This window comes from Empidonax traillii, unplaced genomic scaffold, assembly GCF_003031625.1.
Source record: "Empidonax traillii isolate 1590-97213 ecotype Southwest subspecies unplaced genomic scaffold, ASM303162v1 scaffold149:size904812, whole genome shotgun sequence".
Taxonomy (NCBI): Eukaryota; Metazoa; Chordata; class Aves; order Passeriformes; family Tyrannidae; genus Empidonax; species Empidonax traillii.
Window position 1 is genome coordinate 774,456 of NW_020955342.1, and position 17,236 is coordinate 791,691.

The following is a 17,236-nucleotide window of genomic DNA, read 5'->3' on the forward strand; positions in this document are numbered from 1 at the left end:
CTATTGTCTCACTGCCTGAAGCTAATTATAGAATTAAGTATTGTTGTCTGTATGCACACGAGTGATTTTTTTTTTTAACGCTTCAAGCTGTTCCCAACCTGAAACACGAAAATATTTTGAGGTAGGGACTGATTGACACAAACTAGATGTGCCTGGGGAGACTTCAGAAAAGTCTATGCTACACTTCTCATGCATCCCCACTGCACATGAATTGCATCTTCATGCATGTGTAAGAAGCAATTTTCATGTGACTTCTCTGTGAAATCTGAAATATGTTTTAGCTGAAATGAATGAAAAATTAAAGAAAGGAATTATACAGACATGTTTTTATGAAAAAGAGTAGTGGTTCAAGACTTCAGCTCCACAATTCTGGGATCCTTAGCAAGCCTTTGTTATCTTGTGGTAGGGTTTTTATGTTTGCTTTGCCTTTTTTTTTTTTTTTTTTTTTTAATAGCATTTCTGCTAAAACTTAATTATTAGATGTCATTTTCTCTCACTTTCTAATGTTCTGAACATCACTATTCTCATTTCATATTGGGGAATTGAGGGCAAAAATCTTCGAGGTTCACTGCAGTAAAGAGATAATACAAGCAGAGTTAACCCACTTCATTGGGATTTTTGTGCATTAAAACCAAACTGCATAAGTGAGAAGCCTATTCTGTTGCCACTAGCTTATGGTTTCCCTGTTATAGACATAAAAATTTCTCTCTGAACAAGAACTGAGGCTTCAAAAATTTACTCCTAAACAGCAGTGAGCAGGTGGTGGCCAGCTACCCTGTCAAGCCTGGGACAATTCAGTTCCAAAGGCAAAACAGTTGCCACTGATGAATATCAATTAATTTCTGATGGGCCAGTCCATAATGATATGATAGCAAATGCTCATCTCCTCGTGATTCATATTTAAAAGCTCCAAAAAGTTGCTCTGCACCTTCCCCATTCCAGGCAAACCAAGGCTGATTAGCACATTCTCAACACCCCAAGAATCTGTCATCTCACAATTCATTCAAACTGAAAATGTCTGTGTACGCTTTGCAGCTAATGTGCAAAGCAGGAGCATCCCTCAGAAACTTCCAACACAGGATTTGCCAGTGCCTGAATCTCACTCACTGCCTTTTCCACCCAAAGCCCACGAGAACACTTCTCTGTGTAGCAGATCCGCATCCCACCTGCCCAGCTGCTGCTCATCTGCTGCTCACAAGTGCTGTGGGTGCCCAGCCAGCGAGGATGCTTGGGAGGAGGTAGTGTATGAAGTATTTGCCTGCTGCTACGGCCAGATTGTTAGAGATACTGTTCTTATGAATGGCAGTTTGGTACAACAGTCATATAGACAACCCTTGTCATATGATGTGGTTTTGTTTTTTGAAGACAGTAGTTGTTGGGAGCAGAGAGGTGGCAGATGGCTATGTCTCAAGTAAGATGATAATGTCCTTAAAATAACTCATGAGGAAGTGTGTGTGGGTCTCTGAAACACTTGATTTTAATTTATGAAATACAGTCAGATTGCGTTCTCAAAGAAAGCAGAGTGTGCCAACTGAAAACTCTGCAGATTAGTGAAGGACAGAGAATATTTTCCTCTATGAATTCTCCCCTTGTCATCTCTTTCCTTAAACAATTAAGAAGCTTACAAGTTCAAATCCAAGTACCTCAGACTGCAAACCCATAAACTAAGTACACAACTGGTGTATCAGTGAGACAACAGTTCAGATAGTAATCTCAAAACTCCTTTTCTATCACCAAATCTCATTTACATGGTCAATTCTTAGGTATTCCTCAGAATAAACAAGAAAATAAAGGTTTTCTACTGGACATATTGTAGAATTCATGATGAAATACATTATACATATGCAAAGACACAAATAAGTCTATGTATTCGTGTCTGTCTGAGTAATGAGAAACACTGCTGTCCTGATTTATGTGTAAATTCTATCTTTATCAAAAGTTGACTTGCCTAGAAATGAGAGGAACATTCAGACCCTCAGGACTGACAAATTTTATACACAGGGAAGTGATAAGGAAACAACATTTCATTAACTCACTCTTTGAGAAAAAAATATTGATATAAATACTACTGAAAAATGCAGAATTAAGTTAAATTAATGAGTATAATTAAAGTGAAGTTTTAACTATGAGATCTCTATTACACTTCTCAAAATCAGACATTAATTCCTTAAAAATAATCAGCTAATGAATGCAAATCCTAACACACTTGCTTCGAGAATTCTTTATAACCAAGGAAAACATTAATATTTTACATGTTATAGACACAGTATCCTTCAATGCTTGTTTTGAATTACAAGTTTCCTACAGAAAGAGCAGAGTCAATTTACATAAAATTAACAAATGTTAAGCAAGACTGCTTAATAAGGAACTTGCAGCCAATGCCACCATGTCTTATATGTCTTATATCCTACAGATGAAGAAGGATCTCTACTCAAATCACATTAGGCATCACACTTAGAGGTCACTGGAGGGAACACTCATTACTATTTTACTTTCTCCTTTGCATAACTTAAAACTAACAAAACCTTTAATGTACTTGTAGTACTTGAAGTCTATCACAGCAGTTCAGGGATTTAATTATCAATTACTTCAGAGTCAGTTTTATGAGTATTATACATGGTCCAAATCACTCAGCTTATCTGTGCTGCTGAACCAGACTGCTACATTATGAATGGTATGGCAAAGGGGAATTAAATCCTCATTATGAGGCATTGCTGCTGTCCCCGATACTGTGACATGGTGATTTCCATTTAAAAGCCTCCATGGTACCTCATACTTCGTCACAGGATGGCAACTGGTTAGATCCTTCTGTTTCCATTACCTCAGGGCAGGACTGAAACCACTAGGACTGGGAACTGGATTAAAAGCTCAGAATCAAGCTGCAAGAGGTGCTCATTAGCAATCTTGAAGGCAAAAATACCCCCTACATCCTAACTGCTTTTGCTGCAGTCACCCAAGCCCTCACATCCCACAACACCCACAAGCAAACCTTACTGGCTCTGCTTCCAGTATGCTGACCATATGTCCCTGCATTTAATTTTCTTGTGTTTGTAAATATGACTTTATCAAAGCTGCATTTAATCCTGCTTTTCAAACATCATATCAAAACCAGTAATGCAGATAAAAGTTTAATACTACAACTAATTGCCAAATTAAGGGAGAATGGTTGAAAATAGTGTTGGGTACCTTAATACAACTGGCTAAACTGTGCTTGGCCCTACTCTGAGTCCCTCCAGTCAGCACCCCAACTGCTTTTGCATGCCAGGGTTGCTGTCCTATCCATCCCACTCATGACAGCCAAGGACCCATCTCTGGTCTGCATCCACTGCTGTGGGCACAGGCACAGGAACTAATTTTCTGCTGCCTTTGCACTCCTATACCAGTCTTGTCCTATCTCCTGCCATTTCAGCCTTTTTCATGAGCAATTAACTCTTCTGAAAAGGCAGTACTAAAGACAACAACTTGGGATCCTGAAAGAGATGACAAATTATTGGACTACCACGAGGCATCTTTATTAACATTTCTGAAAGAGCAAAATATCAATAAACTAGAGAGAAACAAGAAAAATAACAGTTTTAAGAAGGAAATTATGGAAAGCTATGAATTAAATTTGACTTCCCAAACAGACAAAGACTAAGAAATAAGCAGTGATTTAAAAAAAAAAAAAAAAAAAAAAAAAAAAAAAAAAAAAAAAAAAAAAAAAAAAAAAAAAAAAAAAAAAAAAAAAAAAAAAAAAAAAAAAAAAAAAAAAAAAAAAAAAAAAAAAAAAAAAAAAAAAAAAAAAAAAAAAAAAAAAAAAAAAAAAAAAAAAAAAAAAAAAAAAACCAAAACCAAACCAACCAAACAAACACAATAAAAAATTTTGAGAAATATGAAAACTCCAGGAAATACAACTTCAGTGGAATAGAACCACACTAACAGTTAGTGTAATTTCCTCATGCATACTTCTCATGCACTGGCATATTTAAAGGCACTATTAAAGGCAATAAATAGGACTCATTGGCTGGATCTGTTTATATCGGAGAATATCACATAATGTAGGAAGACAGTAAATTAACATATACAAGACAAGTTCCTATATGGATTAAAAGTGGCTAAGGAAAAGTCACGTCTGCTATCATCAATGATGCAGGATAATGTGGATAATGGATGGAGGATGGATGAATAAAAATCAAGGCAACGTCCATTTCTGAGAATCAGAAAAGATAGTTTATTTGTTAATAGGTCTTGCACGTATATTCCTCTCATATCTATTTTCTAAAATGTTTCCTGTTATATAACAGCTTACCCTACTCATATCCTGAACTCACAGCCTCTTGCACTTTCATTTAAATGGAAATTATGATCCAATTACACTCTGCACCTGTATTCTCATGTTTAATGCTGACTGAACTCAAGTCACAGGGCTGAAATGGTATTTACTCCCAGCCTGCAATCTTGCAATGTCTCAGAAGTTACATACAGCTGAGTTTGGTCATCTTCTGCTAATGGCACCAACATAGATAAACTCCAGATGTAGGATCAGATAGTAAAGGATAGTGGCAACAGGCACTATGTTACAGAGATTTGATTTGATTTTCTGATAAACCCCAAATCCTGTCAACTAGTATTACTGACGGAGACTGTCCTTGTAGGGTAAAGTTAAGACTCTCTGAGGCATTTCCATTCTAAATTTCTCCTGCTTCTTAGTATGGAGAAATAATAACTGGGGAGAGAGAGTAATAGTTTTCAAAGAACTGCAAAAAGAAGACCCCACGACCACTCCAGAAGGAAGAGGAAGTGAATTTCAACAAAGGGGATTAGGCAAAACACTAGGGAAAACTTTAAACTGGAAAGAAGATAATGCATTGGAGCAATCCTGCTTTCAGAGGCTCCAGGACCACATATTGAAGGGTTTTATAAATATTTTTTCATGAACAGGTTAAATAAGCATGTATCAGAAAGAATCCCATCCTGGTGCAAGAGAAGGGATCATATGACCCCCAAGTCATTACTTAACTTAAGCCCTTATGACTATTTTAAAAAAATCTCTGTAGATTTGCAGGCTGTTAAACAGTTGCTATGTTTCACTCTGGAAATTACTGATTTTCAGTTGTCTCTGAACTTGCTGCTGTTTAAATGTGCATTGTTAAAACCTCAAAGCTTTTCCAGGCTACCAAGAAGTGTCCTGTAGAAGTAATTATTTTCTCTGTCTTGCGGCATCGTACTCTTCTTCTAACTCTTCTCTTGCTTTTCCCTCCCCTATTATAATTTTTCTCAGGGTCGTGCTGAGCTGGGCAGTAACTGGGAAGAGAAAGGTACTAGAAATGTTGTCTCCAAGGAGGTATATATACCAGGGCTTCAGAGAATCAAGGTCTCTGCTGGCACATTTGAAAACTGCCCAGGCTTTCAGAGCACAACATGGTGGAGGAATGTCAAATCCAGATTGAACGATGGGCCCTTCGTGATGGAGGAAAACGTCCCATTATCTTCTGCAGGGCAAAAGCAAAGACTTCTGAGGCATTTATGAGGTGGAGGAATATAAAAAGGAGCAAAACGAGAATTATTTTTTCATTTTCTCCTTCTTTGGCAATGACCTCCTAAACAACCTTTGCGCAAGTCTCAGACTCCCCACTCAGACTTGCTGCAGGATAAAAAGACACACCTCAAAGAGTGCTGTTGGAACTTTGTAGTATCAGGTCAAAATGTTTTTAATTTGTGATATTTCTTTCTGGAAAAAAAAAAAATCTTATTGGTGACTAGAGTAAAAGAAAAGCAAAGAAAGTTCATACTTTACCTGAAGCATCAGGATGATAGAGGCTGGGAGCATTTGTTATTTCTCCTTGCTGATGGAGACAGCTACCTGAGGATCTCTGACTCGCAATGAGAATCCTGCTCTTTGCAGATGGTAACCTGGACACTGCACCCAGTCCTAACTGTGGCTTGAGTATCATGGCAGATCGATAAAAACTTGGTGGGACCTCATAGTGAGTATATGGTGGAGGGCAAAACTCATCTTTCGCAGGCCTTTCCCCAACCTACAGAAAAATCATTAACACAGATATTATGCAATAAATCGATATACCCAGACAACGTGGAGCTCTAAATTGCTTATACAGGCTAAATTTCCCTTCTTGTGAATCCGGGGTCCACAGCACTCCAAACTTCCAAAATGTGATGGTCTTACTATATGAATTACGCTCCAAAAATATCTACCTTACACACTCAATATACAACTAAACCCGAATAAATAATTTATCTCTTTCTTGAAAGAAAACAGATTAAATGGAAGATCTTCAATTAGTGAAAATTATGTTAGTGTTAAGTCACGAAAGGTTATATTAGTTACAAAGGTAGGTACACCGAGACTGTGTAAGTGGAGTTTTTATTGCAAGTTATTTAAAATATCTTTACTGGGACACAATTCCAGGAGAAGTTGGTTTTAACTTAGCTAGCTAAAAATAAAGCTGGAGGTATTTAAGCTCATTTTATCAGAGAAATTGTATTGCCAAATCATTTCTATGAGAAAAAAAGAGAACTGTCTATATGTTCTTACTGCCAAATGTTCATTGTATTATGTGCCTCTGTCGAAAAAAACACAAATTTGCAGATGTGAAACATTTACAGTTTATCACAAGTTGATGCTGCTTTGTTAAAATCAGTGACAAATCTCTCAGTATTTTAATGGGCATTTACTGTGAGGACAGCACAGTAAGTCCCAAGTTGGAAGTACTCCCAGCAAACTGGCTTATAGCAGTGAACTTGCAGCCGAGGAATGACCTGGTTCTTCAGTTCAGCCCTTGTATCCTTCTCCACTGAAGCTGGGCTCTGACTCCCACTTTGCTGTGCTGCTTCATGACTCAGGGCAACAGCACAGAGCAATGTCAGTAGTTTTCATCTCTCACATTTGCAAAGAACCATTTGCTCTTCTGAGCAGAGTCCAACTTCTCTACCATTTTCTTATACAATGTGATATCATTGTAGAAAGGGCCCATGAATACTTTTTCAGTCATCCCATTTAGGCCACGGGGACCAAAAAAAAAAAAAAAAAGCCATAGGAAATAGGGAATCTGAACTAAATTTGTTTAAAAATTAATCAAAAAGTGCCACAGGCTACCTAAGAAAAAATGTTAACTGCCAGTTAATTAACTCTGCTGTAAGTTATGATGCATATAATATGCCAAATCAATTTCTATTTAGCAATTATAAGCATTAGAGTATGCACTGCAACACTGGCTATAAAAGCTTTGATCCTAACTCCTTCAAGAGCTTTAATCCTAATTTAGCAAATCTTTAATATGCTAAGAGACAAGATTGGCCTTAAACTATTAAATATAGATTTTTTGAGGCCTCTGCACAGGAACTAGGAGGGCAGATGCAACAAATACTGAGCTTTGTATTTTTGTTCTATATTTTTTCCTCTGCTTGCAGTCCTATTTCCTGCCATTTGATCTTCCTGTTTCCTTTTTTATTATACTCCTATGACCTATTTCCACAAGTTAGGATGTAGTTTTTTACTGTATATGATTCTTTAGGCTAGAACTGCAGATGTTTGGCTTCTTATTTTCAACTTCAAGATATGAGATTGTATTTCTAGATAAGTCTTAGTTATCTTCTCTCTGCTAAATTTATTTCCATCAGATTACACTATGCATGCTATCATTTCATATTTAACTGGCAGTGAAAACACCAATGCCAAGTACTTCAGTATAAGGAAAAGAGAAAATCTTTAAATATAGAAACCATGCCTTTTTTTATACACTGACTCGGTTTATTCAAATCTTCTGTTACCCCTTTTTTTTTATATTGACAGTATGCTAGGAGTAGCACAGAAGGGCAACAAACATGGACACAAAAACAATGAATCACAATTATAAAACATTTTCTCAAGCTGAGAGAAGTAAGAAGGACTCAGAACAGAATCATTTAGGTTGGAAAAGATCCTTAAGGTAATCAAGTCCAGATGAATTTAGTCAAATATCTCTCAAGAATTAGATGTTCTTTTTTGAAGAACCCATTTTTGGGAGACATAAACTTGCTATGAAGACACACTATCTTTTCTATTTATCTGTGAGGACACCAAGTGTAAAATTCAACTGGTTTCAATAGAATTGTATAAAATTATTGCCATTTTAAAGCTCTTCAGAAAGATATGAATAAATATGAGACTTGTTAGCATCCTGTACTAGACTTTTATACAGGGACTTCTAAAGAAAAGATCTGTTCCAGCCTGTTCCCTAAGAAGAAGGTCAGTCAGGAGTTTTCTTGTGTGTGGCTGTCAGCTCATTCCCCACACACCCAAAATAATGAATTTGTTAGAAGGAGATAGGAACTCTGCAGCAAATACTTAGAGCATACAGGAATTTCCCCAGGCTGGGTAGTCCCAAGTAGAGCAGGCAGCATGGCCAGCAGGTACGGATGCCCAACACCTTACTTCATGTTACTTTGTTTATAACACTGTCAAACATTAATGCCTCAGGCAAGAATTTGCTTGTCAAGTGCCTGCTTCAGGTAACTCTTCAGGAAAAGAGTTGGCAACATTAGTTCAGGCAATTCAGATAATGAGATTAAGGGGACAAATTGTTGGTTGGACTATATAAATACAAGCAACTCCTCTGCTCCTTTTTCCTTGGCAGACCCTTCGCTTCAACAGAGTTTAGTCTATGCTTTCTGAAGCAGAAAGATGTGTGTGCTGGGGAACGTACTCAAAGAGGTGGTTGAATGGGGAAGGAGCAGCCTTGGTGAGGCAGGCAGGAGTGTTGGTGATCAGCAGACCTTCTTATAGACCCTGACCGGAAGAAGGGCTCTTGGCAGCAGCCATAAAGTAGTGAATAAAGCGAGCCAGCGACCACTCTGACAGAGCACGGACTGTATCCATGTGGGTAAATCTCAGTCTGCAGACCAGGCTGATCCATGCTGGTCTGTGGGAGCAGCCTCTGGGTAAGCACATGCTGGTAGAGCTGGGGAGTGTGTTCCCAAGTTCAGCAGTACAGCCAACCTCGCATGAGCCTTGGAGGCCATGTCATTCCACTGTTCAGTTCACTAGCAAAGCTACAGTCTTTGTGTCCCATGATTTGCTCTGTTACTTCCCTTGGAGGCAACTGGGAACACAAAGTGACCACAAATACCCGTTGGTGCTGACTAAAAGAGGATAACGTCCATGATGAGATGGGGAGCCCACATTATGATGAGGCATGTGGTTTTCTCAAGTATTTTGCATTTCACCTTGAGAGGTGGGGGTTTTTTTTGTTGTTTGTTGTTGGTTGTTTTTGTTTGTTTGGTTGTTTTGTTTTGGTTTGTGTTTTGTTTTTGTTTGGTTTGGTTTGGGTTGTGGTTTTTGTTTGGTTTTTGTTTTTTTTTTTTTTTTTTTTGGGGGGGGGGTGTTTTTTTTATGAAGACAGGCCTGAAAGATCTACCTACACACCATGCCAAGGTTCCAAAGAAAAGCACTGGAGGTGCTGCCAGTGCCATAGGCAAGTGTCTGTCCATTTAATCTTAACTCAGTTCCTCCATGGGCCCAGTCTCTCAGCACAGCTGCACTGCCCTCATGGCTGAGTTAGGATTTTTGTCTGAGTGCCCTAAGTGGGCTTTGGCACAGGTAGCTCAAGGAGCCCTACAGGCCCCCCAGTGCACAGAGGTAGCCCTCAAGTCTTTCTCATAGAGTTCTCCAGGCCTTTTCTTAGAGTCTCCTGTCCATGACAGCGCCTTCCTATTTCTTCTAGTTCCTGGCACCTGGAGAGATATTTTATTGTTCTTACCATTTAGTTAGCTGAAGGGTGCTAGAGATTACAGGTCTAACTTACAGCAGCTATTAACCTTATCAAAGCTATGTAAAGAGCTACAAAATGCTAATCAAAAGATCTCCAAAGCTCAAACTGGACGTGCAAACTGGTCAATCTGGGATTTTTTCTCTCACCAAGACAGTAGCTGTCCTGATACAGTCTCCTTGTCTTCAAAACCTCTGAGCTTTCAACACTCTCCCTTCATCACAATGATTTTGATCTCAATCCATCCTAACTGGTTTCTTTTGGATTACACATCACTTATCTGCTACGAACTCATATTGTGCGCAGCTGCTCTTCTAAGCATCTGTTCACTCCATAAATGGATCATTTTCCTTTCTCTTGATCCATACTGAGCCAAATCAGTTCCCTTTGCATTCCCCTTACTGGCAGGACAGGAAGATTATTGCTTTTAGGGTGGCAGCTCAACAGAGCAAATTTTACCTTCTGTTATCAACTCCTGACTCATGGGCTAATTCAAACTCATAACACAAACTACAGTTTGACTGAGTTTTCCTTCCCAGCCTCTCCTCCAGTCAATCCAGCTTCTCAAGCTGCTTCAAACAGCTTGCTTAGGTTAGATTTTCCCTTGTTGAAATAGCCACAAAAAGTCATATTGGAGGATGGTTTGGATCTTCTCCAGCCCATAAGTGTTCTAACCCTAGTCTAGAGAAAACCATGCTGCAGAATTGCCACAACCTGAGTCATTCTCCAACTAAAAACATTCCTCAGCAGTGCACAGAAATCTGTCCTTTCCTCACAGATGTGTCTGCTGATCCTGCCTGATTATCTGAACTCCCACCATCACGGACACTTGTGGTCTTCAGAGGGTCATGTCACCCTATAAACAGCAAAACAGCTACACAGTCTGGGTTATTTTGGCTTTATTTTTCACTGACATGCATTAAACAGTAGTAACTTAGTGATTTCCCCTCACCTTACAAGGTGAGTGTGAAGATATACCGATAACGGCTGGCACAGACAAACACTAAATGACTTTAGTAATTCCTCCTCTGGACACAAAATATAGGGGACAGAGCTGGAAATGAAAGTTAGAGGGAAAAGGACAGTGGGCACTGTCCTTTCTGTGTTTGGGAAAATAACTATAGTCCTTGATCACTTCAGTAGGTTGCCTGTTAAGATGCCATAAGGGTCAATATACACTCACACAATTTGAGTATTTGCCAACTTTTGGTTGTCAATACTGTCACCAAATTTATTATTCCTTGTTATTCCTTTGATCAATAGTGTATGCAGAATGAGGCAGGCAATAAAATAGCCTTAATAACACCAAGAGTTATAGAACAAAAAACCAAAACCTTTTTTTAAAGAGTTGTTCAAATTAAAACCACTTGTGTTATCTCTGGTATTTATGTGAAAAGTTTGGTTGTTGAGCTACCACAGGTCCCAAACAGTAGATGCAAAGGCACGTGCCAGACCTTAATGTAGTTTCCTCTTCCCTGTCCTTTCTCCACCCATGATGCAAGTTCATCCTTCCTCCACTGTGCTCACCCCCCAGCAGGGATTTCAGGAAACCAAAACTCTTGCCCAACTTAGCAAGGCAGAAACATGATGAGGTTTCAGGAGCCAGAGGGATTTTCATCACCTTTTGACTGCTCAGGATGGCTTTCCAAGGAAACGAGAAATCTTATTCGAGGTTCAGGTCAATGCAAGAGACAGCACTGAAATGACTCAAAAGTAAACCTTTTTCAAAATTATATACATAATCTAAAAAGAGCTCTGATAGTCCCTGGGTTTCAGTACAGTTAAACAGAAGGAAATTAGTTTAGACCTCTAGTGTTCTGTCTACAAAAACCCACCAACTTTCCCACTCAGAAGAAAAAGTCTCTGTGGGCAAATTACAATCATTTCCCAAAGCTATTCTTTAGGGAAAAAAAAAAAAGAAATTCCATTTATCCAATTCAGCATGTCTTTTGTTTTCTAAACATCTTATTTATAATACTAGCAGGTGACCAATTTGCTGGAAAATAGATGAGGAACACAGTGACAACTTCCAGTCACAGCTAAGACATTGCAACAGGGTCTGTGCCAGAAACAGCAAAGTTTGTTTCTAATGATCACATATTGCCCTGATTTAGGATTTACTTCTTATTTGAGGTTTGAGAACCAACTTCTGGCAGCAACAAGTAAGCAAATTATTACCACCTGGAATACAAAGGCAGCTGCCAAAGCTGCAGAAACTTACCTCCTGCAGAAACTTCTCACTCATTGGACCGAAGTGATGACCCGGGGGTCTAATTCCTGACACCACTAGTCCAGAACCAAAGAGTCTTGGCTTCTGGAGGTCAGGTTTAAATTTGTCATACAGGATGCTGGTGGGCTTTGCCTCCCCTCCGTTGGATGCCTTCTGCTCTGCAGAGATGGGCATGCTGCACGCTGGGCTACTGAAGGGCAGCCCTGCCGGTGCAAACAAGGGGTCCAGCTGCTCTATCGAACGAGGGTTTCTCCTAATGTATGTGATGATTTTAGGTCTCACGGGTTTGGGCCGGGGTATGGCAGGTTTGATCTCCACATTTTCTTCCAGCTTTTCACCGCAGTCACTGTCTGCACCCGCCTTATCTGTGGGAGAGCCCTTGGGGTGGACCAGGATAGGTTTTGGGATGGCACTGCTGCAAGCAGTCTTGATAGGCACTTTAGGGGATATGCTTAACAACTGTGTGCTGTCAATGGGAGGTAGGACTGACAGTTTGTCATCAGGAAGGGCATAAATGTCCTTCGGATTACTGTTTGATAGCGTGGGCTGACCATCAACATCCAGTGTTGCGACTGGGCGCACGGGAGTTGGGACACATAAAAAGACATCAGCCTTTGTTGAAGCATTACAGCTTTCTGGTACTTCCTCTGGAGGATGTTTCTGTGCATTAGCTGCTTTTTTACTAGAAACTGGAACACTTGAGGTTTCCACATCACTGTTGTGGCTGTCGGGCTGTTGGTCTGACACCGTCTCTGCACTGCACGCTCTGTGATGATCAGAGAGATCAGAAGCAGGTACAACAGCATCCTCAGTGCTTTCTTTGACTAGCATCAGTTTATTCTCATTAACTTTCAAGGCTTTGCTGTCAGGTGGATTAATGTTATGTATAAGAGATATCTGTTCAGCAACTGTCTCAGCGCAGTTTGTGTCAACTTCATGCAAATTTTCATTTTTTCTAGGTGTCACTTTGATACTGGGTTTACTACCACAGGTAAGTGGAAATATTGTTTCCACTTCTTCCTCAGTAAAATCTTCCTCACCAACCTGGCTAGTTGCCCTATTGTCACTGTCATTGCTTCCTCTCCCTTTCCCACTGATAGTGATATTACCACTTCGCAGTTTGTCATCAGGGTAAGTTACCACCTGGCTTGACAATGGGTCCTCTACTTTATTACAGGTGTCTTCAAAATGGGATGCTTGAAATTTTGATGTGTCGGACCCAGAGCTTTTCTGTTCCTGCACTGCTGTATTTTCATGTCTTTGACACCCCAGGAACTCTACCAGCATAATTTTCTCTATCTTTTGTGGACAGGTATTTTTATATTGTAAAGATGGTGCAGTTTTAAGCTCCAGTCTTTTACTTTTATCACCCTGACCTAATTGTGCTTCTGATTTACAAACAATTTCATTGAGTTTAACAGCTGAATGTTGAGAATGAGAAGTATGCAGTGTGCTTTCAATGTTAACATTTGGTACGTTTTCTGGTTTATTTATTTTCTTGTTCCCTGAGGTAGATGGTTTGGAATAAAATACAGTATTTTCCTCTGAGGTATTGTCAAGTGGATGAAACATCATCCCAAGAAAATGATCCGTGGATGTTTTCTGTGATTTCTCTGTATTTCCTATCAAATGGTGAGACGTGTCGATGGAGTCCAGTGATGCAGAAAGCAGACGTTTACACGACACACGGCCAACGCAGTCTTTTGTAAATGTTTCAGGCTGAGGAGAGAATTTACTTGGTCTTCCCAAAGAGAGCCTTTTTATTCTCTCCACCTCCACAGTCTTGGGCATTTTTCCCTTAGAAAAGTTCTGGGGGAAGTCAACATCACCTTTGGAAATAACCTCCAGGTTGGCATCATTTGTGCTACTTTTTAAATTGGACAGACTTTGTCCTCGGCTAATCCTGATATGCCTTGATATATCCTTAACTTCGCTGGTTCTGCAATCTTTTCCCATTTCCTTGCTTGTGGTGGAGGGCAGCTTACTTTCCTGTACACTGGTGTGACAGGTCCGTGAGTCTTTGAAGGTCAGAAGTTTACTATGCTCTGTATGCAGATGAGTAACTTTCTCTGTTCCTCCAGAATATATATTCCCGCTTTCATCTGTCAAATTGTGTTTCTTAACATCCTCATCAGTGACTTTAACTTTTGTTACAATTTGGTTGGCATTGGTATCCCCCACACTCACTATGCTTTCATTATTATTTCTTATTTCACTGTGGTTGTCCTGAAGCTGGGCATAACATGACTTGTTTGGAATTAAGGAACCACTCATTTTGAAGCTTCAGGTGGCTGCTTTTTTTTTTTTTTTTGGCAGTCCTAATTAATAAGAAAGTTCTTTTTTTCTCTATCAGGTTAACTGTTATGCATGCTTCAGCTATGTATTTAAACTAGAAACTGATCAGTAGAAAATTCATTGTCAGAAGGCTTGAAGTCTCTTGTCGGAGTCACATTTTTGTGCTGCTCAGTTGTCTTTTCTGCAGCTTCCGGACATAGGTAATCTTTATGATGTGCAGTAAAGCAAAATAGATCTGCCAAGTTCCTTCTGAATGACAGCCAGTTAATCCAGCCAACCTATGAGGGAAAAAAAAAACCACAACAAAACACAAATAAAACAAAAAACCCAAAGAGACAAGATTACACTGATGTCAGGAATCATGTTAACTAAATCTAAGTTAAAATCAACAGCATTCCGAGGCACATCCCCAGGACAAAGTGTTTTCAAATACTTAAGATGCTGTTTCAGTCACATCTTTGCTCCCAGCAAAGACTTTCAGTGTAGCGCAGATCTTTAACTTGAGAAGTTACACAAAAAAAAAACTATCCTGGTTAGAAGTGTGGTTGCTACTGTTTTTAAGATAAATAGATTTTCAAGTGGAAATAGGCATAAATAGACAGGTAAGGGTGGGACCCAACCTTGAGCTTCTAAACATTTTCATACTGCTTCAACAATGTCTTTATTACACCAAGACTGGCTACTGAAGCATTTTAAGCCCCACTGCATATATTAGCCATAAATAATAAAATTTCAGGTTATGGAATTAGGAGAAATGTATGGGTTTATCTCCTTGCCTTGTAGAAATCATTGCTATAATTGTGCTGACACCCCATCCCTTTGACATTTCTTAGCCAGATCTATGGATTCCAAGAAAGTAAAAACTACGGTGGGAGGCCTGCAAAGAAAAGCATTTTTTTTTCTGGGACAAATGTATGTATGTATTTTCAAATACAGAGGATTTTACACCAGTCCCAATACAGTGCATCTCCTCTTAGCTCCCTCCCACGTGCAGCTTTGGGAGCCCAGATTTTGTACTCTATCATCTCCAACAAGATGAAGATGAGACTTCTCTATTCCATGCCTGAATTCACTCTCTGAGATATTTCTTGTACCCTGCATGTTCATACCCTTCATCATAAAGAAATGTGGACACTGGAAATTGGAACATGCCCCACAGTTCCCAGAAGGTGGAATTTAAACCACCTATGATACTCCCAGCTGAGCTGGGTTTCTAACCAGGGGCTCACAGGGGCACTAACTGGAAGTGCTGATTAAGTCCATTGCTCTGTCTGTGGCATCTGGGTGCATGCCTGAGCCCCCGTTTCTAACATCTGCTATAAGCAGGTCCTTACAGCCTTTGCATTCAGTTCAGCTGTGCTCACATCTGGCTCTGAGATTGGCTCTGAGCTCAATCCAGTTTCTTTATTAGGTGCACACATGCTTGTGGAGTCTGGATTCAGGCTCCTGGCACAGTTTCAGCTCTCCAGCAAACGATAACTAAATAAATTAATTTATGAAACAGAACACAGTATTAAGAATTTCACTTCAAAACCACACAAGTGTGTTATTATAGGTCTCTTTCACAAAACATTGTAAAGCAAGACTTTTAAACTACTTCTCCATTTCGTCTTATTCTCAGAGAAAAAAGAATTGAATACTTACTAAATTAAATATATGCATTATGGAGGTTTTGGTTCATTTCTCATTGTTCCTTTTTTTTTTTTTCATAAAAAATGACAATACCAGAGTTTACACACTCAACCTGAATGCTGAACTATAAATGCTCTTCATTGGGCAAAGAGTGTCTGTTGTTATCTCTTTGGTTACCTAGGAAGGGGCATTGATGTGCTTCAGAGGGAGCTGAGTTCAGTTAGTTCATGTTTGTCCCTCAGCTGGCAAATGGTAACACGCTCTGGTACCAAAAGTGAGAACCACGAAAATGACCTCAGGGCTGGAGCACATCTCCTGTAGAGAGAACCTGAGCGAGTTGGGGTTGTTCAGCCTGAAGAAAGCAGCTCTGGGGACGCCCTAGTGTGGCCTTAAAATACCTAAAGGAGTGAGGAAAGCTTTGGGGAATAGAGAAAAAGATGGAGGAAACTCATCTTCATCTTTCTTGCACTACCTTGTCCTCTTTCACCAAAAGTGTCACCTGATGGCCAATAACTTTAACAGATTGCAGCAAGCTGACCACAACTGGCTGTCAGATGCCCACCCACTCTCTCATTCTCCCTTGTTAACAAGACATAGAGGAGAAAACAAGATGAGAAAGCTTATGAGTGAGATAAAGACAGTAAGCACCTTCGTAGGCAAAACAGACTTCAATTGGGGAAAATTATTTTAATTTATTGCCAGTTAAAATAGAGTTGGATGGTGAGGAACAAAGGCAAATAGCTAAAATGCTTTCCTTCAGCCAGCTCCTTTTTTGTCCCAGGCTCAACTTCACTCCTTCATTCATGGCTTCTCCATCTCACTACCCTGCCTTGTGCTCCCAGACACACTGAACCCCTGGTTGGTATGGCAATATATATAGATAAATTGGTAAATTATGATGATGCTGTACATTAAACCCTAAGTACCATATCAGGCTGATGCATTTCAAATGTGCAACTGGAGTAATACAATAATTTTCTACTTATTTTCTTCTTTAAATCTCTTACAGGGCTTCATGGTATTTAAGATTATGAAGAAGGTGTTAAGAGGCTGTACCTCTGAGCACCTCTGGCTTCTCTTGTTGATACTGCCCCCATTATGAGTAGTAGCAATACAAATAAAGGCAGTTTTGAAAAAAAAAAATCCTGGAAGTAGCTGTATTCAGTGAAAGCATCTTCACACACAATGTGTAAGACAGGCCATGCTGGTATGCTTCAGAGACCAGACCAAGTGATTCGGCTTAATGTTGCTGGTATAAATTTATCAATAGGAGGGTCAGAAAAGATCTGTCCCCTCTCAAATACAAGGCACTGCACAACCTGAGTATGCTGCC

The 17,236-nt window shown here is 39.6% G+C and overlaps 1 protein-coding gene across 5 annotated transcripts in view; it reads right to left on the reverse strand.

Annotated features, from left to right (window-relative positions):
• The window catches only part of MTUS2 (microtubule associated scaffold protein 2), a 249,282-nt gene that overhangs the window by 156,873 nt on the left and 75,173 nt on the right, over positions 1–17,236 (reverse strand). For 4 of the 5 annotated variants that reach the window (XM_027884594.1, XM_027884593.1, XM_027884597.1 and 1 more), the window contains exons 2-3: positions 11,968–14,549; positions 5,777–6,017 (exon numbers count right to left, since the gene is read on the reverse strand). In XM_027884594.1, coding sequence (XP_027740395.1) covers positions 5,777–6,017; positions 11,968–14,250 — 2,524 coding nt within the window. In that variant the 5' untranslated portion in view covers positions 14,251–14,549. Of the gene's footprint in view, positions 1–5,776; positions 6,018–11,967; positions 14,550–16,375; positions 16,456–17,236 lie in introns of those variants that run through there. The other variant, XM_027884595.1, reaches the window with a different exon arrangement.